General features: G+C 38.8%; 2 protein-coding genes across 3 annotated transcripts in view; one reads left to right on the top strand and one right to left on the bottom strand.

Annotated features, from left to right (window-relative positions):
- The window catches only part of ptk2ba (protein tyrosine kinase 2 beta, a), a 40,520-nt gene extending 26,972 nt beyond the window's left edge, over positions 1-13,548 (top strand). For both annotated transcript variants that reach the window (XM_051723116.1, XM_051723117.1), the window contains exons 26-31: positions 8,425-8,460; positions 8,569-8,593; positions 8,924-8,970; positions 11,414-11,548; positions 11,692-11,772; positions 11,961-13,548. In XM_051723116.1, the coding sequence (XP_051579076.1) occupies positions 8,425-8,460; positions 8,569-8,593; positions 8,924-8,970; positions 11,414-11,548; positions 11,692-11,772; positions 11,961-12,176 (540 nt within the window). In that variant the 3' untranslated portion in view covers positions 12,177-13,548. The remainder of the gene's footprint in view (positions 1-8,424; positions 8,461-8,568; positions 8,594-8,923; positions 8,971-11,413; positions 11,549-11,691; positions 11,773-11,960) is intronic.
- A 4,571-nt stretch (positions 13,549-18,119) lies between these two features.
- Positions 18,120-27,805, bottom strand: LOC127455328 (neuronal acetylcholine receptor subunit alpha-2-like). Its single transcript, XM_051723125.1, has 6 exons — positions 27,713-27,805; positions 26,434-26,585; positions 25,213-25,257; positions 24,277-24,386; positions 21,720-22,806; positions 18,120-19,197 (listed from the first exon to the last, which is right to left on the bottom strand). The coding sequence occupies exons 1-6, from the start codon at positions 27,789-27,791 to the stop codon at positions 19,072-19,074; spliced, it is 1,599 nt and encodes a 532-aa protein (XP_051579085.1). The 5' UTR covers positions 27,792-27,805; the 3' UTR covers positions 18,120-19,071.
- Between the last annotated feature and the right edge of the window lie 56 nt (positions 27,806-27,861).

Raw genomic sequence — 27,861 nt, forward strand, 5'->3', positions numbered from 1 at the left:
TTAAAATTAAATAGGACACTATTTAGTTTCTATATACACATTCTTGGGACCTCATGTATAAAACTTGGCATAGATTTCATGCTTAAAGTGTGCATATGCACGAAAGGCAGATTTTGCATATGCTTAAGATTTTTCAGTATTATAAAACCATGCTTATGCCAGAACCTGTGCAAAATTCACTTTATAAATCCCAGTTAGCGGAAGTCTTTATTCCCCACTTCAGGTCTCCTCCCTGAAATAAGTATATATGGAGATTACAACACCTGTTTTTACCATGCATAACCTCATCTACATATATTTTCCACATGCAAACTGTCACCAGGAGACATATAGATGCTGCTGCTAAAAATAATTTCTAAATCTTTGTCTTGTTTTAGAGTAGAAATATAATAATTATAATATAAATATAATATATTTTTCATTATTCTTACTTCATTACACAAAAAAAGAAAAAAAAGAAATAATATTTACACATTTCAGTTTCATAATAAAATTCCATCAGATTGAATTGAGTAATATTTAACAGAATAACATTTACAACATTTATATTTTAAGTTTTATTTTATGTAAAAAACTAAATTAAAAAATTTAAAAAAAAAATACACAATTCAATTTGATGAAATTATGTTTTGAAAATCTTTAAAAATAGGCTAAAATAGAAGGAAGGTTATTTCTTTTCTTAAGCGTAAGAAATATGATATAGTGTTTCTTCAAGAAACACATCTTTCCCCACAGGAAGCTGAAACATTTGGGAAGATATGGGGTGGACATGCAGGGGAGTCATTATATTGATAAGTAAACATCTCGGTGGGGCGTGTGGTGAGTTGAACGTGGATGCCACGGTGGATGGTGTGAAGCCTCCACATGCACTATGTCTCCGTGGCAACGTGCTCAACAAGCCACGTGATAAGATATGCGGGTTGGCGGTCTCAGACATGGAGGCAGCTGGGATTCGTCCTCCGCCACCCAGATTGAGGCGAATCATTACGCGAACACAAGGACTTAAAAGCGCATAGGGAATTGGGCATTCCAAATTGGGTAAAAAAGAAAAGCAAAAAAAAAAAAAGAAAGATAAATTAGGAAGAGTCATTGTTGTTCAACCTAAATTCAGGGGCAAAGGTTGATTTTTGGCTAATATTTATGCACCTAATATTAATGATCAGGGCTTTTTTTTATAGATCTTGAAGGGATGTTGCAAGCCGCTGGCACCATTAAAGACTGAAATCAATGTCTATATGGAGACCAACTGGTCCTCAGTATTCTCTGTGGGTGTGGCTTGGGAGGCACTTAAGGCGGTTCTTAGGGGCAGGACCATACATTATGCCTCATTCACCAACAAATCCAAAGCACGAGAACTAGTGGAGTTGGAACGGAATATTAAAAGTGCAGAGGCAGAGCTGAAGCACCGAATGTCGTCTAATGGCATCAGAGAATTGACCCGTTTGAAATACAGTTTGAAAGTGGAGTTTTGGTTATTCAGGGCAAGACAGTCATATTTTCAGTCAGGGGACAAAGCAGAGAAGCTTTTGGCTAGATATATATAGCAGAGAGAGTCTTTTTCTACCATTCCCTCAGTGAAATCTGGTGGTGGTGAAATTTTTACCTCGGCCACTGATATTAATAATGCTTTTACAGAATTCTATCTTGATCTTTATAGTTTCACATCTTCTTCTACTGATGAAGATATTAGAAATTTTGTGGAACCATTAGAACTCCCTAAATTGACGACTGAGCAAAAAAACTCTCTTGATTCTGAGATAACCTTGGAAGAGCTTGGTGAGGTAATTAAGGCCTTGCCTACAGGCAAGATGGTTTTGCTACTGAATTTTTGAGATCTTATGCTACGGAACTGGCTCCACTTTTGTTAGAAGTTTATTCAGAATCATTAAAGAATGGGAAGCTTCCGCCAACCATAACACAAGCCCAGATCAGTCTGATTCTTAAAAAAGACAAAGATCCAATCAAGTGTAAAAGTTACCGTCCAATTTCCCTGATCCAGCTAGATGTAAAAATTGTGGCTAAAATTTTGGCTAACCAATTAAGTAAAGTTATGACATCTCTTATACATATAGATCAGGTGGGGTTTATTCGGGGTCGTAGCTCCTCTGATAATATTAGGCGTTTCATCAATATCATGTGGTCAGTGGCGAATGATCAGACTCCGGTCGCAGCCATCTCACTTGATGCCGAAAAGGCGTTTGATATGGTAGAATGGGATTATCTTTTTAAGATTTTGGAAATGTATGGGTTCGGGAGTACATTTATTGGTTGGATCAAGTTACTTTATAGACACCCTGTAGCAGCGGTACAATCAAATGGATTAATTTCAGATTATTTTACTCTGGATAGGGGCACCCATCAGGGTTGCCCTCTTTCCCCATTATTGTTCTGTCTTGCCCTGGAACCATTAGCAGCTGCGATAAGAAGGGAAGATGATTTTCCAGGGGTGGTGGCGAGAGGCATGGCGCATAAGCTTCTGCTTTATGCAGATGATATTTTATTATTCATCTCTGACCCTACTAAATCTTTGCTTTGCCTCCACAGAATTATTAATTAATTTGCCAAATTCTCTGGATACAAAGTCAATTGGTCTAAATCCGAAGCTTTGGCTCTGACAGCCTACTGTCAAGTAACGGCCTTCCAGCCAGGCGCCTTCCAGTGGCCCAAACAGGGCATTATGTGTCCCAACAAATTTGTCTAATTTAGTTAGAGTTAATTTTGACCCTTTAATAAAAAGGTTTTCGAGCAATGTAGACAGGTGGGCTTCATTACATTTATCGATGATTGGGAAGGTTAATGTTATTAAAATGAACTGTATTCCAGAATTTATCTACCTGCTACAGTCTCTCCCGGTAGATGTCCCCCTCTCTTATTTCAAGCAATTTGAGAGCATAGCGAAGTCTTTCATTTGGAGCGGTAAGCGCCCCAGATTACATTTCAATAAGTTACATAGGCCGATTGACAAAGGTGGGCTAGGCCTACCCAAGATTTTGTTTTATTATTATGCATTCGGTCTCAGACATTTGGCTCATTGGTCGCTTCCACCTGAAAGAGCCCCTCCCTGGTTCTGCATTGAACAAGAAGTTCTTACCCCATTTTGCCATTGCAAAGCCTTTCTATCAATCTAACCAGAGAAGTGAAATCACACCCCGTTATTTCACATTTGCACTCAGTATGGACAAAAGTATCCGGAGTGTTTAATTCAGATATTTATCTAAATGTTGCCTCGAGCCTATGGCTAAACCCCAAACTATGCATTAATAAGTCCCCTTTTTGTTGGTCAGGGTGGATTGCGAGGGGGGTTAATACACTCGGTGATCTTTATGAGAGTGGTGTGATGAGATCCTTTGAAAATGTGGTTCAATATTTTGGGATCCCCAGATCTCAGTTTTTTAGGTATCTTCAGCTATGCCACTTGCTCTGTACTATTTTTGGGAGTAGCATACACCCCCTTAAAGCAGCAGATACTCTTGGAGAGGTGAGTTCTGCTTCTGTAAAAGGCCATGAGGCATCAGTGTATTACTCCTTATTAATTCAGAGTCTGGGGGACGGAGTCTCAACCACTCTCAAGAGATTATGGGAGAAAGATTTAAACTTGGAATTGGAGGAGGGAGAATGGGCTAGGATTTTAAAAAACATAAAAACTGCATCTAGAGATGCAAGGGTGCGCCTTATACAATTCAAGATTTTACATTGGTTCTACTGGACCACCTCTAAATTATATAGGCTTGATCTTAAAGACACACCCACCTGCTGGCGATGCCAATCAGAGGACGAAGATATAACCCATGTCTTTTGGGGGTGCGTTGAGATACAGAAGTTTTGGTTAAAGGTGCAGAGTCTGGTGTGCGATGTGTTAGGCATTCAGGTATCATTCTGCCCCAGACGCTGTATCTTGGGTGATGGGGCGGTCATTGACATTGAAAGTAGACACATAAAAAGTTGGGTCTTAACCAGTGTCATGATCACCAGGCAGATCATTTTGAGGGGCTGGAGGTTGGCTGGAGCGCCCTCTTTTCAGGAGTGGTGCTCGGAGATAGGAAGGGTGGTATAAAGTGTTTGTGGAGAAATGGGGCGGGTATTTGTCATTTGTGGATGTGTGATTATTGTTGTTGTGTTTTTTTATTTGTTTATTTATTTGTTTTTGTTTTTTGTGCATGTGTGTGTCTGTCATTTGGGACCACTGTTATGTTGTTGGGGTTAGGGTGGGATTGGGAATGGGGAGGGGTAATTCTATGTATCTATGTTTTGTTTTATGAGGTACATATATGTGAATCAATAAAAATTGTTAATCGGTAAAAAAATAGGCTAAAATATTTTTTGAGTGTGGTCAATTATTTTTTAATTGTTTTTAGCAACGTTTACTTCTCAGATAATTTAAAAAATTTGTTTTTAAGAAAGTTTAGATATGTTTACTTGAAACTAAACAAAAAGACACTGATTAAGAAATTATTTTTGCGGATCACAAAAATAATTTTTACAAAAGAAAGAAAAGTGCAATGTGTAAGCTTAACTTTAGTTTTATGTTCGACCAAAAACACTACTGCAAAGGCAATGGTATTCCTTATAAAGTTTTTCATTGGTTACTGATGTAACCTCTGTTCCCTGATGGAGGGAACGAGACGTTGTGTCGATGTAGTGACACTAGGAGTTCGATCTTGAGAGCCCCAATCATCTTTTCTTAAAATAGAAAAGGCAATTGAAAATTGGCGAGTGGAATTTGCATGCCACTGTCCGCCCAGGACATACTGGAATAAAAGGAGATGGCATGCATCACTCATTCAGATTTATGCTGAGGAGCCAATAGAGAGTCCCGGCCATGTCAGCGGCCGGTTCAGCGCCGCGGCAGGAGGGACACAACGTCTCGTTCCCTCCATCAGGGAACAGAGGTTACATCAGTAACCAAGATGTTCCCTGTCTGTCACTCACTCAACGTTGTGTCGATGTAGTGACACTAAGGGTTCCTATAGGAAATGCCACAGGTGCTGAACCATGTCATGAGGTATGGAAGAGTGGACATGGGCAAGCTGCTGCATGCCTCGCAGCAAGCACTCAACTACATCGTGACCTTACAGCGAGTTAGTTAAGGCGTCTCCCTAGTCCCGTTAAGGGGGAAGGAGGCACTTACCCAAGTAGGCTACTGGCGGTGCCTTTCTTAATTTGCTGTTAAGCAATCTCCCGCCGAGCACTTTCTAGAATAGTACTGGGAAGTGCTCTTCCCTCTCCAGGAAGGAGAGCACTACGGAGACCACATCCTGCCGGAGGGAGGTTAACATGTGGAGCATACCTCACATGGACTTACCAACGGGGAAGTTCACATATGGAATGATACCACAGGAGGGCCCTATCTACAGAGAGGGTATGCAGCATAGTGGCCGAGGCAGAGAAAGCTCTGACAAGGGGAAACACAGGGTTCACCAAAGGGGAAACCGAACAGTGGAAACTCATCATTCAGGATTACCAAGGGGGAAATCACCACACATGGAGCACTGAGCCCAGGCACACAGGTTCACCTGAAAAAGGGGAATACCACGTGTACTGGGCCTGGTGGCATTACTCCTCTGCCGAGTTCGTCACCGAACAGTGCTTAAGAATTAAAGAGGCGTCCAGAGTTCACCGGGTACGGGGAACTGTTGTGGACAAAAAGGCGCACATTATCATCTTTGAAAAAGGGGAAAGGCGCAATGCAAGCGCTACACCCAACCGGCTGCCCGGTCTACCTGCTGTTACCGCGTAACACTCGGGTCGAAACCGGGTCTATGCGTAGGTTATAAAACCTCGCAAAGGTATTGGATGTAGCCCAGCTTGCAGCTCTGCATATGTCTGCTAGAGAGGCCCCCCTTGCCAGTGCTCAGGAGGATGCAACACCTCTAGTGGAGTGCGCCCAGACTACCAAGGGGCACGGCAAGTCCTGAGACTGGTATGAGAGGAAAATGGCATCCACAACCCAATGGGCTAATCTCTGCTTGAAGACAGCTTTCCCCTTCTGCTGTCCTCCAAAACAGACAAAGAGCTGCTCCGAGAGTCTAAAGCTCTGCATATGGTCCAGATAGATGTGCAGGATGTGAACTGGACACAGCAACGACAAGGCCGGGTCTCCCTCTTCTGAAGTTAGCACTTGCAGATTCACCACCTGGTCCTGAAAAGGAATGGTGGGAACTTTGGGCACGTAACCGGGCCGGGGTCTCAAGATCACGTGAGTGTGTGCCGGCCCAAACTCCAGGCATTCACTGGTAACAGAGAGCGCCTGCAGGTCCCCCACCCTCTTGATGGAAGTGAGTGCCACCAGGAGGGCCATCTTCAGGGACAGAGTGCTGAGGTCGGCCTGCTCCAGGGGCTCAAAGAGGGCTCTCTGTAGGGCAGGTAGGACCACAGAGAGATCCCAAGAGGGGATCAGGCACGGTCTAGGAGGATTCAAGCCTTTGAGGAACCTGTTGATCAGGTCGTGCTGTCGTGAGGGTCTCCCATCCAGTGTATCATGGTGAGCTGCTATGGCAGCCACATACACTTTCAGAGTAGAGGGAGACAGCCATCTCTCCAGCCCTTCCTGAAGGAAAGTCAGCACAGACCTGACGGCACATCTCTGTGGGTCTTCCCCACGGGAAGAACACCAGTTAGCGAAAAGACACCACTTCAAGGCATACAGCCACCGCATAGAGGGAGCCCTGGCCTGAGTGATTGTGTCTACCACCTGCTAGGTCTTCCACATACCGTCCAGGAGCCAGACGTGGAGATTCCAGAGGTCCGGCCGCAGGTTCTGTCCCTGAGTGAGAAGGTCCTGCCTCAGGGGAATGTGCCAGGGAGGTGCTACTGTCAGGAGCATCAGATCCGAGAACCAAGTCCAGTTGGGCCAGTACGGCACAACTCATCCTCCCTGACTTTGACTCAGAGTCTGTGCAATGAGGCTCACAGGTGGAAACGCATACTTGCATAGCCCCCGAGGCCAACTGTGCGCCAAGGCATCCATGCCAGGAGGGCCTCGGACAGGGAGTACCACAGGGGGCTGTGAGAGGAGTCTTGGGAGGCGAACGGGTCTACCTGTGCCTCCCCGAATCTTTCTCAAATCAGCTGGACTATGTGGGGGTGGAGTCTCCACTCCCCACGGAGCGTTACCTGCCGTGAGACCGCGTCCGCTGCATGGTTGAGGACTCACCACGCGCTGGCCCAGGGGCGATGGTGGGGCTGGAGAGATGCCCCGGGCCAGACTGGTCAGGAGTAGTTGCCTCATCCCTGGGTGGCCAATGTCAGGACAGCCCTGAAGCCCATCTTGGGTTCTTGGGGGCTGGCTGACGGGCAGGTGGAGCTGACTTCCTGCGGGAGGATCTTTTTTTCTGAGGCCGGCATCCGATGGTACTGGAGCCGGGGCTGGCACCGCAGGGGAACGGCCCTAGTGAGAAGCAGATGGGGTGCGGGACCATGGTGGCCTGAAGGCAGCCGGGTTGTGCTGTGGCAGGATGTGTTTAATTGCCTCGGTTTGCTTCCTCACCGTCGAGAACCGATGGGCGAAATCCTTAACGGTATCGCCAAAAAGCCCAGAAAGAGCATGCTGGGGGATGGGAGGTCCGCGGGGGCTGAGCTGGTGGAAACGCTCCCATGTCCACATCCAGATCGCCTGCGGTGCTTGCCGACCCGTCCGGCTGAGCATCAGCCCAGGATGGACCGGGTTGGGGAGCAGACGCGGTGGCTCCTTGCTTCATGAAGAAGGAAGCGAGCCACGACCGCAATGTTCTCATGGACATGTTCTCGCAATGAGAACACAACACTTCCATGAAAGCTGCCTCAGCGTGCTGGCGCCCCAGACACTCGAGGCAGATTTCATGGGTATCCGGAGGGGAGAGATAACGGCCACATCCAATAGCGCAAACACGGAAGGACATCTTTAAAAAGACGGCAAGCGTTTGCGTGAGCTCTTTTAGAGAAAATATACTCTTTTGAATATACTCTTTTAGCACCCGCAGACTCAGACTGCCGAAGTGCCCAGGGCAAGCACCACACTCGACTGTGCGAGGATGACCACTGAAATGCGGCGTAAAAAATCCAGCAGCGTAGCAATAGGTGAGAGGACGAACATACAAGCATTCGGCTCCACAGAAAAAATCTGAATGAGTGATGCACGCCATCTCCTTTTATACCCGTATGTCCGGGGCAGAGAGTGGCATGCAAATTCCACTCGCCAATTTTCATTGGCCTTTTCTATTTTAAGCAAAGGTGATTGGGGCTCTCAAGATCGAACCCCTAGTGTCACTACATCGACACAACTTCGAGTGAGTGACAGACAGGGAACCAATGTTTTGGTTTGTTTTCACATTTCTTCTGCTTGTTTGTTTACGGAAGTAAAATGTGTTGCAAATGCCATTTCATGTTGAAATGAAATGAAAACATGAATTTCAGCGCCTTCATAACATTTCTCCATATCTTTTTCAGGATCCATTTGCCAATGATGACACAATGGCCAAAGTGGTAATATACAGAATACTGAAAGTCACTTTTAAAATGTAATTGTCTTTTTCCTATCATGACACTTGTTTGTTCTACATGGTCTCTCTCTTTTTTTTTTTTACATTTTAGATGTCAGAAAACGAGACAGACCAAGGTCAGTTTGTTTTTTAACACACAATTGCACATCATATTAAATAAAATAAAAAATATCAGCTCAAATGTATTCTTAAAGAAACATTTTACACCAAAAATAATTTACTCACCCTAATATAGTTCCAAACCAATATGCTGTTGTTTTTTTCTGTGGAACACAAAAGTAGAAATTTTGAGAAAACTCTGTTCTGTACGAGGACAGGTTTAAATCTGAATATTTGAGTGAACTGTTCCTTAAACTACGTTAAATGTTCATCAACATATTTAAGTTATTTCTAATGTCCTTCTTACATATTTATTCAAATATTTTCACCCTGCATTTCTCTCTCAGCTGATTTCCAAGGTCCCCCAGAGAAGCCCCCACGGGTGTTCGCTCAGGTAATTGCTCTGTAATACAGTTAGGGACGGGGTGAAAGGCTGCAGAGTCTTCTGATCTCTTTGAAACCGCTGTGTACAAGGTGTTAGTCACTCTTTGGAAGTTTCCAGACGAAGCAGATGGCAGCAATCAAAGTGGCAGGTTTTACTGAGAGCTCTGTGACTCAACCCTGATGAGCTTTGGGCCTTGTGAGCTTAGACTGATAATGGCTCGGTAGAGAGAGGATAAACGAAGGGCTTTTTCCTATATTCCTGTACAACCTTCACACAACCTACACAGCCTTGATTAAGTTGGGAAAAAAAACAGTATTTTGTCTCAAAGTTATGCAGTGGCAGCGGTAGTTTTGAACCAAAAATTAACACTTGAAAAGCAAATGCAAATAAAATGCAAATGCAAATAAAAACAGAATTACTTTAACCCTTGTGCAACCTTCAGGACATTTTTGTCTTTTCCAATTTTGCTTTTTCAATCATTTTGGCTGTAAATGCAAATGGCATAAATTTTGCCAAAGGTGTGTATTTTTTGGGGGAATTTTGATATTTCAACCTCAGTTCCTGTAATACATCTATAATACACTGTGTACACAAAATAGTTACACTCAGGACCTTCAGGACAAAAATGTCCCCACTGAAACCCATTAAAACAATATTTGCAATCCCAGTGCCATTAAAGCATAAAATCATGAATTCTATGATATTATGCTTTCATTCTGGAGCCCTGGCTTCAAAATTTACATTTTTAATATTTTCCACCAGATGGCGGCATTTTTTCTCATGTTTAGCCTATAGAGCAAATACAAGCTTTTCCCCTATTTTCTGTTTGCTGTATTATAGAGCACTGCAGGCCAATTTAATAAATGATGCAGCTAAAATTGTGTGGGTGTGTTGGCATGGATGTCAGTGTGTGTGTGTGTGTGTGTGTGTGTGTGTAAAAAAACAACAGTGGCATTATGTATACATTATGTAAGTTTTTTTTTATTTTTTATCTGAAACTGCACAAAAATTAATAATGCATCAAAATCAATGATGTTGCTAATCATTGACATATCCCAGACTCTGATAATCCAAAAACAAAATGTCCCTTAGCATTTAGTATATGGAAAATAATTATATATAATAGTAAAAAACAACAGTGGCATTATATAAACAAACTGGCATTTAAAGGGTTAAAATCCTGAAAATGAATGAATATTTGGTAGTTATGATCAGGACTGATGTTGGTTAAAAAATTTACTAATTGAAAGTGGAAAAAAAATATTAATATATAATATTATTATGGCAGTTTTTTGAAGTGGACATTTTTGTCCTCTAAGGACCTCTGAGTAAAATTGACGCACAAGGGTTAATAATATTGCAACATACAGTGAGAGTGTTTTATCTGACTTATTCAAGCAATTTGAGCAATTCAAATAAAATATAAACAGTCTAGAAAAGCTTAGATAGTTGTTTGTTGCACAATTTACAATTAAAAGTTTTACTAGAAAGCTAAATCATTTTACACACAAGGGGGCTAAAGAGGAAATAATTATATAAATCCAAATATACAACTATACATAAGAAAAATACGGGTGTTTCTTTTTGTTATTCTTCCAAATTTGTTTTGTAATATGAAGGTCTCTATGATTTAGAAACATTTATCAGTTCCTTTAAAGGCCTTTTTTATGTACAGATGTTATGGTTTAAGCTTTGTCCCAGACTTTCAATATGAAAATATATTATTAAAAAAAATTACGTGTTTAAAACCATAATAATCTAAACAGAATGTGAAACAGACAAACCATTTCAATATTTATTGTGTGAAAATGATTTCTTACAGTTGTGGCATCATTTCCACCACACAATTTTTCCCTAATAAAGTTTTATTTTCAAAAGTATATGTGCTTGTTGGACAAAAGTGTCAATGAAGAGCATGCTTGAGATGAAATATTGAGACAAAACAAAGAAAAATCAAGGTCAGTTTCATCTGTGAGCAGGATATTTTTCCAGTCAAGCTAAAATTTTGCCAGATTATGCAAAAAGTGTGAAAATATTATTTAATTGTGTTTATTTAAGGATACATAAAATGTAAGCGATAAAATTAGCCTTAGCAAGACAAAGGAGTCGGTCATTTTATTTGAAAAATATTACAAATGTCATTTCCATCAGCGTCATATCCAGAATTCTATTAAACACAATACAGAATTTAAAATGTGCTGGAAATGAAACTGTGGTGACAATTTTCATGACGTATGAAGCATGAAAAGATTTAACAACAGTTTACTTTCTAGAAATCCACTGTGCTAAAAGTGCCTGAAGTTGAAGAAACACACTAATATATGAAATATTTTCGGGAGTAACTTTCTTAAATTCACCAGTCATTGCCAGTTGTGGCAGAAAGTTATTTTTAGACTCTTGTTTTAAATGAATGTTAATTGATATTAACACAGAGTTATTCTGACCATCATAGCCGGCTCCCACAGCAGAACTGGACCGTACAGATGATCTGGTCTACCATAATGTCATGGAGATGGTGAAGGTGGTGGTACAGCTAAAGAATGATGTCAACACATTACCGGCCTCCGAGTACGTCAACGTTGTGAAGGTACGTGAAATTAATGTCTCACTGAGTTCAGCTATGCAACTGAAAATCTAGTGCTACCTAAAAGATTATGAAATATACAAGTTATTAAGTTCGGTCAGGTAGTGTGTATATAAATGACTGATTGTTATTCTCTCATTTGCCAGTCGGTAGGGATGACACTGCGCAGTCTAATCCACAGTGTGGAAGAGATTCTACCAACTCTTCATGAGTCCATCAGATCTGAGGTAAAACACCCTTAACCTTTGATAGATTCAAAGGCCACCAAGCGTAAAATGTGAGATGTAAACCAGCTCAGCAAACATTCAATTAAACCACTAAGCCACCTCTTCACAACTATTTCAGACAGAACACAATTGTAAATGTTTAGTTTAGAACTTTATTCAAGTTCTTCTTGCTCTTCTACATCTCTCAGATTGAAGGAACTCAGAAGCTGTTGAATAAAGATCTAGCCGAGTTGATCAGTAAGATGCGTCTGGCTCAGCAGAACTCCATCACTTCTCTGAAAGATGAGTGTAAGAAACAGATGCTGGCCGCTGCTCACACACTCGCCATGGACTCCAAGAACCTCCTGGACGCTGTGGACCAGGCCAGAGTACGAGCCAATGTAGCCAAACCCCTCACACCGTAGATCTGATCTCTGGATGCTGGACGGGTGTGTTAATCCAATGGGTAGAATGGAGGATGAATTCAATTATAAATTACCTGGCACAACTTGCTTTATTTATGCTTATTAATGATTCTGAAAGCAGTGCTTTCAGCATTGTTGTGAAATTGAGAATTATGCTTGTGGTCATTTTTATTTCAAAAGTCAGTTTGATGTCTGCAATGTTTGTGGAAATAAATGACAAACTTGTGCAGTTTTGTCATTTCCAAGCATTTTTACTCTAAACATCAACAAATATATATTTCTAGAAAATAAATGTATAATCATTTTAATATGCATCTCTATATAGTATAGCTAATTTTTAATCACAAAAATGCCCAATTAATTAATATTTTAGTATTATCTCTGCCTCTTACTAGTCTTGCATATTTACAATAAGTTACAGGGTTCCTGCACTTCATGTACAATGAAATTTCATATTGTTTCTAGTTGTTTGTGATGACTGGATAAGGATTTAAAAAATATACCGTATATATATATATATATACTGTATATACACACATATACTGTATACACTGAACTTTCCTCATTGAATAAGTTAGTTTAAACATGAACTTGGAAATATTATGTCAATTCTACATAAATACTCAATTTAAACGTAAAAAATAATGCATTAGTTTATAAGTAAATATTATTTATGATTGTTATGTTTAAAACGTGTCATTTATAATAATCTAAAGAATTATGCCTTGTAATATTTATTCACTAATTTGAGTAAATTTCACAGGAAATAAAATAATTAAATTGTACTTTTCGAAGCTGGTGTTCCCAGCATGTGGGCTTGAATAATTAATGAGCTTGCATGGTTTCAGTATTTGCAAGTTTATTTACACCATTTTTATTGTTGAATTTGTTGTTACGTATGGTAACTTCTTATTTTCTGAAGTTTATTTTGTACTTTGTAATTATCTGTTCATGATTTAAAAGAAAAAGAAATCTGTTTGTTACGGTCATCGTGTTTTGTGAACCAAGTGTTGAGGTCTGCGTGATCAGCTCTGTTTCATTATTTTATTGCCTATTAAGCAAGGTGATGTTGTCTTATAGACTACATAGCATGCATTAAGTTTCCCTGTGGAAGGCAAGGAAAGTAAAAATGTGAAAAGTAATTAAATGTTTATCTTGAAATTTTACTAAGTATATTTAAGTACCACGTACATCAGATTTATAAGTAAAAGTTACTGTTTTAACTGAAATGTTTAAGTTAAATGTACTCACTTTAATAAATATTATGTCATGAAGTTAAGTAGAGTGTATTAGTTTTATACCATTCAAATGTACTAAAATCTTGTATTCAAATGAAATAAAACTGTGCAAAAACTTGCGGGAAAAAAAATTACTTAAATCTTACTGTCATTTTTTTCCAGTGTGTATATATCCAGTGCATTCAGAAAGTATTCTGATCCCTTCGTTTTTTTCACATTTTGTTATGTTGATGCCTTATGCTAAAATGCTTTCAATTATTTTTTTTTCTTCACATCAATCTACACTCCGTACCCCATAATGACATAGCAGATACCTTTGAAAATTTATTAAAAAGAAAAAACTGAAATATCACATTGACAAAAGTATTCAGACCCTTAACTCAGTACTTAGTTGAAGCACCTTAGGCAGCGATTACAGCCTCAAGTCTTTTTGGGTATGATGCCACAAGCTTTGCACACCTGGATTTGGGGATTTTCTGCCATTCTTCTCTGCAGATCCTCTCAAGCTCTGTCAGGTTGGATGGGGACTGTCGGTGAACAGCCATTTTCAGATCTCTCCAGAGATGTTTGATTGGGTTCAAGTTCGGGCTCTGGCTGGGCCACTCAAGGACATTCACAGAGTTGTCCCTAAGCCACTCTTGCATTTTGGCTGTGTGTTTAGAGTCACTGTCCTTTTGGAAGGTGAACCTTCGGCCCAGTCTGTGGTCCTGAGAGCTCTGGACCAGGTTTTCATTTATGATATCTCTGTATTTTGCTGCAATCAGCTTTCCTTCAACCCTGACCAGTCCCCCAGTCCCTGCCGCTGAAAAACACACCCACAGCATGATGCTACTACCACCATGCCTCATTGTTGGGATGGTATTACACAGGTGATGAGCGGTGCCTGGTTTCCTACAGACATGACACTTGGAATTGAGGCCAAACAGTTCAATCTTCATTTCATCAGACCAGAGAATCTTGTTTCTCACAGTCTGAGAGTCCTTTATGTGCTTTCTTTATGTGTCTTGCGCTGAGGAGAGGCTTCCGTTTGGCCCCTGTAGAGCCGAGGAGGGCGGGGCCGGGCTGGAATGAGACACACCCGGTCCCCAATCAGCCTGATCGGGCGCGCGAGGGATAAAGGCGGCCGGGGACGACAGTTCGAGAGAGAGAGAATTACAGACAGCTGTACTGTGTGTTTATAGTTATGTGTTTTGTTTAAATTGTTTATTAAATTATTATTTATATTATTAAGCCGGTTCTCGCCGCCTCCTTTCCACTGAACCCCCTTACAGCCCCTCTTCCATAAAGCCTAGATTGGTGGAGTGTTGCAGTGATGGTTGTCCTACAGCAAGTTTCTCCCATCTCCACAAATGATCTCTGGAGTTCAACCTGAGTGACCATCGGGTTCTTGGTCACATCGCTTACCAAGGCCCTTCTCCCCTGATTGCTCAGTTTGGCCGGGCGGCCAACTCTAGGAAGGTCCTGGTTGTTCCAAACTTCTTCCATTTAGGAATTATGGAGGCCACTGTGCTCATGGGAACCTTCAATGCAGCCGAAATTGTTTTGTAGCCTTCCCCTGATCTGTGCCTTGACACAATCCTGTCTCTGAGCTCTCCAAATCATGTCCAATCAATTGAATTTGCCACAGGTGGACTCCAATCAAAGTGTAGAAACATCTCAAAGATGATCCAGAGAAATGGGATAAACCTGATCTAAATTTCAAGTGTCATAGCAAAGGATCTGAATACTTATGTCAATGTGATATTTTAGTTTTTTATTTTTAATAAAAAATAAATAGTTATCAAAAATCTGGGTTCTGCTTTATCATTATAGATAGACTGATAGACCGAATGCTTTTTTTAAAGCATTATGCAGCAACATAACAAAATGTGAAAAAGATGAAGGGGTCTGAATGCACTGTATATATACAGGTGCTGGTCATATAATTAGAATATCATCAAAAAGTTGATTTATTTCACTAATTCCATTCAAAAAGTGAAACTTGTATATTATATTCATTCATTATACACAGACTGATATATTTCAAATGTTTATTTCTTTTAATTTTGATGATTATAACTGACAACTAAGGAAAATCCCAAATTCAGTATCTCAGAAAATTAGAATATTGTGAAAAGTTTCAATATTGAAGACACCTGGTGCCACACTCTAATCAGCTAATTAACTCAAAACACCTGCAAAGGCCTTTAAATGGTCTCTCAGTCTAGTTCTGTACGCTACACAATCATGGGGAAGACTGCTGACTTGACAGTTGTCCAAAAGACGACCATTGACACGTTGCACAAGGAGGGTAAGACACAAAAGGTCATTGCAAAAGAGGCTGGCTGTTCACAGAGCTCTGTGTCCAAGCACATTAATAGAGAGGCGAAGGGAAGGAAAAGATGTGGTAGAAAAAAGTGTACAAGCAATAGGGATAACCGCACCCTGGAGAGGATTGTGAAACAAAACCCATTCAAAAATGTGGGGGAGAACCACTACGCACAGACGTATGCAAGACATGGGTTTCAGCTGTCGCATTCCTTGTGTCAAGCCACTCTTGAACAACAGACAGCGTCTGAAGTGTCTCGCCTGGGCTAAAGACAAAAAGAACTGGACTGCTGCTGAGTGGTCCAAAGTTATGTTCTCTGATGAAAGTAAATTTTGCATTTCCTTTGGAAATCAGGGTCCCAGAGTCTGGAGGAAGAGAGGAGAGGCACACAATCCATGTTGCTTGAGGTCCAGTGTAAAGTTTCCACAGTCAGTGATGGTTTGGGGTGCCATGTCATCTGCTGGTGTTGGTCCACTTTGTTTTCTGAGGTCCAAGGTCAACGCAGCCGTATACCAGGAGGTTTTAGAGCACTTCATGCTTCCTGCTGCTGACCAACTTTATGGAGATGCAGATTTCATTTTCCAACAGGACTTGGCACCTGCACACAGTGCCAAAGCAACCAGTATCTGGTTTAAGGACCATGGTATCCCTGTTCTTAATTGGCCAGCAAACTCGCCTGACCTTAACCCCATAGAAAATCTATGGGGTAATGTGAAGAGGAAGATGCGATATGTCAGACCCAACAATGCAGAAGAGCTGAAGGCCACTATCAGAGCAACCTGGGCTCTCATAACACCTGAGCAGTGCCACAGACTGATCGACTCCATGCCACGCCGCATTGCTGCAGTAATTCAGGCAAAAGGAGCCCCAACTAAGTATTGAGTGCTGTACATGCTCATACTTTTCATGTTCATACTTTTCAGTTGGCCAAGATTTCTAAAAATCCTTTCTTTGTATTGGTCTTAAGTAATATTCTAATTTTCTGAGATACTGAATTTGGGATTTTCCTTAGTTGTCAGTTATAATCATCAAAATTAAAAGAAATAAACATTTGAAATATATCAGTCTGTGTGTAATGAATGAATATAATATACAAGTTTCACTTTTTGAATGGAATTAGTGAAATAAATCAACTTTTTGATGATATTCTAATTATATGACCAGCATCTGTATATATATATATATATATATATATACTGTATATGTATGGAAACATTTCCAGGCCTGGAAATATGGAGTTAATTCACTTGTTTTATACACAACTATCAGCAGGGAGAGACATTATAATGATTATATCATCTCATTTGTCTTTAGAATGTTAAACAGAAAGAAAAATATATTGCTCCGAGGTTGCTCTTTTATACCTCGGGAGGATTAATTTAAGTGTCATGATTTAATTTTGGTAGAGTTAAAAATAGACACAAATGAGTTGTTGACAACTGTAAGATAATAAAGGTATAAAATTAATGTGGATAAGCATAGCTAATTAAGAATTGGGGTTCATTTTGAAATATCTGACTTTTAATTGATGACTTTGTTCTCTTGGTAAATCTGAGCACAGATTGAGACTTCTGAAACTCTAAGGGAGACTCGTGTAGGGTCTTTTTCAGGAGAAATATCTGAGCAGTCTCCATTTGCTCTCCATTTAATTGCTACTTGGAGAAATAAATGAGACGTCAGTGAGGTCTCATATGTGATTTTTCTTTCCTTTGAGAAAGGTAGTTTTGCATTTTTATTTCCACATTTTTATTCCCTTCACTCCCTACTTATTCACAATAGCGCCATTTTTAATTTCTGACTGTAATAACAACGGGGCTGGGAGGGAAAGACTCGATAGTCTTTATACTGTCTCTTCAATGGGTTGTACTATTATCTGAAGTGTTTTAGATCGTTTCGCTGAAGAAACATTGAAAAAAATATATATTTCCAAAACAAAACAAAAAAACTGTAGACTAAAAACTCCAGAAAACATTATGAAAAATATATGTGATCTTGGAGCTTTCTGCAGTGCACGCCACTGAAGAGACTAAATCTATCCCTCACAGCCAAGGTTTCACTCCCGTCAAAAATCAAATATGGCATCAGGATATCCCGTATTTTGGTCAAAACGAAGACGGCGAAATGGTCAAAGGAAACTCCACCGAACCCGGCGGGCGGTGAAATGTGCTGAAATGTCCTGTATTGAGGGCATCGTGTCCCCTATACTTCATAATCAAATTTAAACTCTAAATGATATGAACATTGTACAGTAGTATAATGTGGCTATAAGGGACATAACTGGAACATAAGGTCATTTGTATTAATAAAGTCAATTAAAGACATTTTCGTGCCACGATTTATTCTTTAATATAGAAGACAAATGGTTCTCCTATCAAAGATTTTGGCTTTAGTGGGCTTCATTCGCTTTAGAAATTTTGCACAATACTTTTTAGTTCAATGGACACCCTTGCAAAAATCGTGAGTTCATTGCAAAAATGACACAAACATGCCACAAATTCGCCACTGATCATTTTCAAATGCAAATGAGCTTTTTGGCAAACTTGCTGCAAATTGTCCATTTTTACCAAAGGTTTGCTTCAGGTTCACCCCTACCGGTGAAGAGCTGCAAACTTCTGGCAAACATTTGCAGTGAATTACAAGCTTATTTGCATGTGAAAATAATGAGTGGCAAATTTGCAGCTAATTTGCCGAACTCTACGTTTTTTTTTTTTTTTTTTGTAAGGGCAAGCAAAATTTCACAGTGTAAATGTAGTTTACGCAACTTTCAGTTACCATTTTATCCGTGACCTACATAGTTCATACACCCAACATGCATAATTACACAACCCTCATAATATCAAAAGCATTGCGATTCAAAGACGAGGAAAGTTAGCAATAAATAAGAGTTGCCTTCTGACCTTGCAGATAATTGCTGTTGAAAGCGGTGCAAAAAGTAATCTACGGTTCATTTAACATTTGGATAAAGGGTAGAGACTGAACTGATTTGAACTACCACCAGTCAGGGTCACATAAGCTTTTTCTAAAGGTTAATTTTGCATATTGCTCTTGTGAAGGCCTTTGCCTTTATGCATGGAAATGACTGGGATTGGGTGCAGTTAGATAGTGTTAAATGTCAGGGTATTCAATGAGAAGTGAGCCAAGTTTCTTGTGTTGTGAAAATGATCTGTGGCAAGTAAACCCACAACAAACAGATATCTACTGTTGTTACATAAAAGAATCTCTCATCAGAGAAGGAGATGAAATAAAATCACCTCTTTTCATATATCAAATGTCCAATGTACTTGGCTTCCATCAAGGAAATCTTTATCATGGCTCTTGATTCTGGTCTGTATCTTGGCTCCTAAAGCAGTCAGATCATTCCTGATATCCAGGGAGGCAAGAAGAGACCAACTGTCCCCAGTAGGCACACAATGATGAACATCCACAGGAAGATACGGTCAATCACCATAGCCACATATTTCCAGTCCTCCTTGACCTGTCGAAAGGAAAACATAGTGCAGAATAGGAAGTGGTCAGATAGCACAATCTGAAACCATTACAGAGAATGGAGACAAACAATGCAATCTGATTTATTATGAGGACTGTGACAATAGCAGTTGAGGAATATCTGGTCACACCACTGGGTTTTGCGCTTTTTAAATTATCAATGCAAAGACATAATTAAACATGTCACATCAAGTCATTTAGCTGATTTTAAACTTGTTGGTGAATTGGAGTTTTGTAGCTTTTATGCTGCGTTCCATTTATCTCTGAGAGTCGGCCTTTCCAAAAGACTTGGATAAGTCTAATGGAACACTTGAAGTCACACTTGCAATTTGGAAACTCGTGCGAAAATTTAGAGCGATTTTGACGAGATGCAGGTGCATAATGTCACGCAAATATGTCGGCACCCTGGAAGATTTATGCCATGCCATCTGAATGCCATTTAAATTCCATTCAAAGTCAGATGTGGACTTGATATCTCCAATCTCTGACCATAAAGACATTTTATTACTCAATGTTTGGAAACAAAACTGTAAATGGTCCCTTAAGCAGGTATTTGATTGCCACAAGAGACGTCTGCTAGCAACTGAATTGCAGAGGATAAACAATGCTATGCAATTCTAGCATTTGATCTACAGGTGTACGATTATCAAAAGAGAATGTAATTTAACGTATTTTACACAGCTGTCTCTAAAAACATTTGATTCTATGCTAACAATGCATATAATTATCCTCTAGAATTTGGTTGCCATGAGTCGTCTCCATACACTTAAAAGCTTTGCAGTTTTGTTTCCTTACATTTTCATCCGAGCATCAGGCAATGAAATGCCTTTTATGGTCAGAGATCAGAGATATCAAGTAGGAATATCCTACATCCAACTTTGAGTGTAAAGGAGCACAATTACCTAAAATCTGCTCATTCAAAAAATCTGACAACGCAAGAAAAATGCAGTTCCATAAGATCTGAAATCTTCATATTATCCTATGCTTTTGACATCAAACATAAACAGGTAGGTGCATAACATTTGCGCTTAATGGAAAAGCCGGTAAGATCGCGGGTAAATTTCTATACATGCAATGTTAATTCGGGGGACTATGTGTTCCAATAATTTTTTACATAACCCGTTTTTTTTTTTTTTTTTTTTTTTTCTAAACCGTTCCCCGATAAAGGAAAGGCCTTTAAAGCGCCTTTACTGATCACACGCGTTGTCGGCATGTTAAACATAATCAATTTAAAATTGTGCTTACATCATGCTTTACCAGGGTTGGGAGGGTTACTTTTGAAATGTATTCCACTACAGAAGTAATTTGTAATGTATTACACTAGATTACTCAAGGTCAGTAACGTATTCTAAATACTTTGGATTACTTCTTCAGCACTGGTAGATTTTTTCACTTGTTTTGACTATAAAAACTCTGCCAGTACAGTAAGACAAAATACACATGTTAAAAATACATTCTCTGAAAAACCGAAATATCTTATGCAGTGTTGTTTCTAAAACAAGATCAATCAAACTGATCTTGTTTTAAGGATTTTTAGATATTTTTACAGGAAAACAATACAAAAATGATTATCAGGAATACGATTTTTGCCCTAATATCAAAGGTCTTACTAGAAAAAAGAAATTATGATCCAACGTGAATTTTCCTGATAAAAATATGATCGTGCCTGGTAACATGTGCATGTAATGGCTAGAAATAGCATTTTAGCTTAGCCTAAGGTTTATTTCTATTTCTTCTGCTCCAAACTTACTTCAAACTTACTTCTCTGTCTGCTCGTATGAATGTAACACATCATAAGAAAGTGTTTCACCGCTGTTTAAATGCAATTTGGATCGCATCATTTATATGTATAAATGTTTTCCATCTGAAAGGTCTAAATATTAAATGAAACAAATGACAATAAAATGCAAAGTAATCTCTTCAGTAATCAAAATACTTTTTGAATGTAACTGTATTGTAAATACCAATGATTTAAATTGTAACTGTAGTGGAATACAGTTACTTATATTTTGTATTTTAAATACGTAATCCCGTTACATGTATTCCGTTACTCCCCAACCCTGTGCTTTACACACTATATGACAGCATAATACCTGCCTTTCTGTCACATTAATTTACTCTCGCAGTTACCATTTTTGTAATTACTTTCAAGCAATTTGTGGGTGCAATTTAATCAATTTTAATTAACAAAGCCCTTTGTTTTGTTGGAGGCACATCTCAAATTGTATATTGATAAAGGCAAACACGCTAAAACTGACAAGATGCACTATTTTGTGCATCCAAAAGACGCAATCCTCAGTAGACTATAGTAGATCAGCTCAGACAGTTTTTGCATGTGCTATGAAGTTTTCAGGTGTGCTCATATGTGCAAATCTTTAGTAAATCTTATCGACTCGCTTATTGCAATTGCAAATGTCCCATTCAGCAATAGCTTGCAATGCAAAATGTACAGCCTAAACAACATCTAAGACAAAAATGCATGATATAATCAAACAGATGTGGTCCACTCACTGAAAAGTCTTCATCCTCAGCACGCAGGTGATCAGCGATGTACCGCACCCCGTCCAGAGCTCGTAGGACACAAGGTGAAAAGGTTATGCTTGGGTCTGACACAAGGTTCGTCAGCTTTGCTGGATGCTGGCAGAGGTTCACTAAGTGTCCCAACTGCTGAAGCTCCAACTTCTGGAGTAAAGGCTCAGACTCAGACAAATGCAGAGACGTGGCAGACGGGCAAGAGACGGAGGTTGGTATACCCATCTTTACTCCAAACTCCATGTCCTGATAGCCTCTTCCATCTACATCTGTTTCCTGCTGCAACCAGCTTTTGAATGTGCTGAGATTGGGAGTCTTGTTCTTCTCCTGCAAAACGAGCAACCGTTGGCGCTTCTGATCAGGTTCTGGGCGTCGAATGAAAAGCCAGCGAGGGATGAGATCCAGAAATACCGACTTGACCCAATGGGGCATTTTATGGGTGCTTGGAGAACGATGGTGGACGTTCAGCACAAATACAGTGATGACTATAGAGAGTGTGACGAAGATCATGGTGAAGAGAAGGTACTCGCCAATCAATGGAATGACCAAAGATGTTGAAGGAATGATTTCTGTGATGAGGAGAAGGAAGACGGTGAGGGAAAGGAGGACGGAAATACACAACGTGATCTTCTCTCCGCAGTCTGATGGCAGGTAGAATACCAGCACTGTCAAGCAGGAGATGAGAAGGCATGGAATGATGAGATTAATGGTGTAGAACAGAGGCAAACGACGTATGATGAAGAAGAAGGTGATGTCTGGGTAGATCTCGTGGCAACAGTCATATTTTTTTGTGTTATAGGTTCCCACAGCGTTGACGATGGCCCATTCTCCGCTCTCCCAGTAGTCCTTCAAGTCTACGGTGTTCTCGATTTGCTCGAGGTCAATCTTGGCCTTGTCGTATGTCCAGGAACCAAACTTCATCTTGCAGTTTTGTTGGTCGAACGGGAAGAAGGTAACGTCAATACTGCAGGAGCTCTTGTAGATGGCAGGTGGAACCCAGCTTACCTTGCCCGTATAGAAGAGGTGGGCTTTGGTCATGTGAGTCACAGCAAACTCGCCATCGGCACTATCGAAAAAGCAGATTCTAAAACTGCAGTCTATCTTGTAGTATCTTGGCCATTTAACACCATGCAGTAAAACCTTTAATAATCCAAAATGTATAACTAAGCAAACCAAATGAATGCAAAAACTTTCAATCGGGGTCATATCATGAGGTTATTGAGGCTGTTATTAAAGGATGATGCAGCAAAAACTATATTAATCACATCAGCAAACATGTAGATAGCAAATAAATGTAGCAAAACACTATTACCCATTTCACATGCGAAGAGAAGCCATTTGACAGCATTTAAAAAATAAAAATTAAAAAAAAAATAAAGGAGCAAAAATCGCAGTTACTGTGAGGCACTTATAGTTGTAGTGAATGGGGCCAGTTGATAAATGCTAAAATACACATGGTTTTAAAAGTATAGCCACAATATGTAACCATTATATGTGTTAACATGATTTTAGTGTGATTAAATCACTAACCTTTTCTGTGTAAAGTTATATCCAATTTTACAATGTTGTTGCCATGCGATGTAATGGTATAAGCCTTGTAAGCGAATTTTTTCACACTAAAATGATATGGAGCAGAGATTATATCACATTAAATTCATGTTAACATGCAAAATGTTTATGTTTTTTGGCCATACTTCCAAAAGAGTCTGCATTTTAGCATTTATAGACTGGCCCCATTCACTTCCATTGTAAGTGCCTTACTGTAACCCTGTGGTAATCAACATTATGCCACAAATGCTGATGGTTGAGGGTCAGCGAGAGGGTGTAAAATGGTCATATAAAACGTATTTATGACTCTTTGAGTAAACCTCAGGGAATAGAAAATAGAATGCTAAAAAAGTTATATGATATGATAAAAAATGATACGAACCCTTTAAAAAGTGCTTTGTGTAAAATATGGATGAATTATTGAAAGTGTCTTTGATCTATTTGAGTTAAAAACTTTCCTTATTACTGTAGGAAGATGTTCCATGGTAATTGCAATAATTATTTCAAATATCTACTGCAATCTCATTTTTTGCTTCAGGAATCCGTTGATGCAAGGAGACCTCAATTTCACTTTATTTGATATCAAACATGCCTCCTAGATATAGACAGACCTGGTGTTTCTAAAAATAGATAAGCCATTTGACATTTTATAAGGAGATTAAAATTTGCAACTTTTTTTCAAACAACTACAGCAGTGCTTAACATCTTATTTCACGCCATGTCTTTTTGATTTCACATATTAATGTTACAGAAATACCAATCAAATCAGATACGAGCATTAGATCTACGAGCTGCAGATACAGTATTAACAACCATAAAGACTTGGACTGCTCTTCTGATCTCATAATTTTAACAAGACTATGTTAGTTTAACCATAACCTTTAATGTCAAAATATCTAGGACCACCTTGACAACAAAATATCACGCATATGTCAAGTGTTTTACATCATATCTTCAAATCTCTTTAGGAATGAGGATCAGCACTTACTTATTGTATAGGACAATGTCAGGTACCCATATCATCTCTGATGGGACCCTAATGGACGTTACATTATCATAATCAGAGGGGTTCCAGCGCAGTTTATAATCGTTCCATTCCTATAGATGTCAAAGGCAGAGAGTGCATACAGTTGATCACATATTACCAAATATGTAAGTAAATATTGTTACCTATATGTGCAAAAAAAGCTATTTTATCTTTTATTCTTCAAAGGTTGTGCTTTCATAGTTCAGACTATTTAACTTAATGGAGACTTAATGGAGTTCTTCAAGTATCTTAGATGTTTCTCCTAAAATTTCTCCTAAAATAAAAAGGAGAAATTAAAAATGTGTTTTGAATCTCTAGAGGAGACTCATTTGAAATTATGATCTTTTTCTCAGGAGAAACACTTAAGAAGCAGAAGACCAGTAAAAGTCTCCCTTTAATCATATTGCTGCCTCGGAGAAAGAAACGAGATATAATGTGCTCCCATTGGTGATTTGTCTCTCCTATGGGAAGACCTTAAAAACATCTTACAGTACATTTTTATTTTAACATATTTTGTAAAGCAAGGTCATGCTGTTAGACTGGATTTAAGTGATGTGCCCTCTTATTAACATAAAATAATTTACAAATCAAGTGTTTGATCACCATTAGGTAAAACGTGGGAACATAAGTGCATTAAATTGATTTAATGAATACTGATCTTATATGAAAATTAGAGTGAATGCATTATCCATGTGGTTGTACATGATTCCAACTAGTAATTAGTTAAGGTTAACTTTCAGGTTTAATGGCTTTATTATATGTTACAGAATGTAATTATACCATTTGGTTCCACTCTAAAGGTTTTTTGAAGGTTAAATGATTATTTCATCTGTCATTTGTCTCTAGTACAGCACTATATGATGTACTGATCACTAAAATTAAATGTGAAAGTGTCACCTGTTTCAGCCAAACGTTTGTTGTCATCATTTGATTCTTCTCATCCTGTGAGAATATCAGAAATCAAATAATAAATCACATAAAAACACAGTCAGGTTCAAACAGAGGTCAGTGGAACATGAGAGAGCATTTATTAGTGGTGTTTGGCATCACTATTACTATTGCTCAGCACATGCTTAACCCTAAGTGTTAAACTTTGGAGCATAACATGTCCCATAACGTTTGCACTATGGAGATTAATCATACCTCAAATTGTGTGCTTTTCTTATTTTCTGGCATAAAAGAATGCAGCTGCTAGAGTGCTGACTAAAACCAAGAAATATGATCATATCAGCCCTATTTTATCATCATTACACTGGCTACCTGTTCAGTCTAGCTCCACAGTACTTCTGCAAACTTCTATCACACTATATTAATTCATGTTCACTACAATCATGAAATTCTGGCCTGTTAATAATACCTAGAATATCAAAATCCACAAAAGGAGGTAGATCCTTTTCCTATTTGGCTCCTAAACTATGGAATAGTCTTCGGGACTCAGACACACTCACAGTTTAAGTCTAGACTAAAGACTCATCTATTAAGCCAGGCATACACCTAATCTATCCATCAATTCATATTTATGCTGCATTAGGAAACACTTCTCATCATCTATAATTCTGTTTTAAAGTGAATGGCATCTACACTAATATTATTCTATTTGTTTCCCTGTTTTAACCTCAGGATACATATCCCAAGGTCACCAGAACCTGCCACATCCAGCTCCGGTTCTGCCTGATGTTTGATACCACTGCTACGTGTTGACTACTAACTGCAGCCTGTGCCAGCCAGATATCACTTCAGTTTACTACGATGGACTTCCAGAAGGATGAACTGATGCCAACTCCAACTGCAAGACATGGGATATTACACTGGCCACTGCCTGAACCTTGGACTTAGGATGGACTTTACCTAATGAACTGCCACAAGCTGCCTTTTACTTTTTTATTTATTTTTTAAGGCATAATTTACATTCACGTTTTTATCAAACCGCACAATGATAACTCTAAGACATTACAGATATTACAGTACGATTAGGCTTGACATTTTCATGTGTTCAAAATGTATATAGCATGATATTATTTTCTATGCATTCAATTCGCTTTGGTTTGCCACTCAAGAATAACCAGGTTTCTTTGTATTGCAATGCATTTTAACAAAACATGCAAAATAGCAACTTACCACATCAATAAGCTGGGCGATGGAGAGGCCAAACTTGACTATCACAACATCACTGATGTTTTGCACGGGTCTCGACCACTTATTATAACCAATGAAGAGTTTTTTAAAGAGTTTGTCCTCTGCATGCGCATGGATCCAACCATCTGATAATACTGTAAGAGATTGATATTGATGTTATTCACATGTATTATACTCTTAAAAAGGCAAAAGAGGGTTTCTTTTAGTTCTAATGCCTCTGGGTCATCATAGCAATTTGAAGTAATTGAATACTTTAATGGATCTGGCAAATGTCTACCAGAGTAAGGTAAGGGATGAATAATATTGAATGGGTGGCATTTGGGGTCACTTCACGCTAACTGAGTTATGGCTGAGTAAGATGGTCATGCGGATCCGCCCCCTCACTGCAATTACTATTCATTCTTTAATCACTGCAGTCAGCTTTAATTAATCCAGCCTTCCTGTGATTTGTTGTGTTTTTTCTTGATACAGAGGATGGAAACTTCATTTTAGAATCCAAATAGGAAGCTAAGACGAGTCACATTGGGACAAGAAACAATACAAATGTATTGTGCATGTTAAATAGTATACAGTGGAGTCCTAAAGTCAGAGACCACAAGTGAAAATTGTTGCATTTTTTCCCTTTTTAATTATTTTTATACACATACACACACATATATATATATATATATATATATATTAGAAATGATGTCACTGTTTTGCTTTACTATCAGCATGCACCTGATTTAATACATATATATATATATATATATATATATATATATATATATATATATATATATATATATATATATAAACAAAAACAAAAAAATCTTTCTTCAATATCCTAAACTTTTTTTTTTCTTTTTTTTTTTTTTTAAGAAATAATCCCAGATTTTCAATGTGGTTTCATGCTTTTGGATCTCATATTGCATTATACAGTAAGTACACTTTATATTGTTCATAAATATAGGTAAGTGGAATTCTGTACAGTACGAATGTTTGCTATATAGCAAGTATGATTTTATATATTAATTTAATCATTATGCATCAAATACTGATATGATTTTATATATTAATTTAATGATTATGCATCTACCTCTAAAACTTTTGATTAGATTTTTTCACCACAGTATATAAAAATACTGTCATGTATCTCATACATCATATTAGCTCATCTGTGTACATGAGATTATTATTTTTTGTTCCATAACATGAAATGCATTATAAATAAAATGTAATGTAACTAATAATAATAATAATTAATAAAAAGCACGCTTACCAGGTTTAATGTTTCCCACAATAAGAAAGAACGCCAATAGAGTCTTGAAAAACAATATTAATGGATGATTTTGCCCCATATCGTTATGCAGAGGTCGAAGAGCGCTAGAAATGTGTATGATATTTAGTCATGGTTGTTGTCATGCTATG

Source organism: Myxocyprinus asiaticus, chromosome 17 (genome assembly GCF_019703515.2).
Source record: "Myxocyprinus asiaticus isolate MX2 ecotype Aquarium Trade chromosome 17, UBuf_Myxa_2, whole genome shotgun sequence".
Taxonomy (NCBI): domain Eukaryota; kingdom Metazoa; phylum Chordata; class Actinopteri; order Cypriniformes; family Catostomidae; genus Myxocyprinus; species Myxocyprinus asiaticus.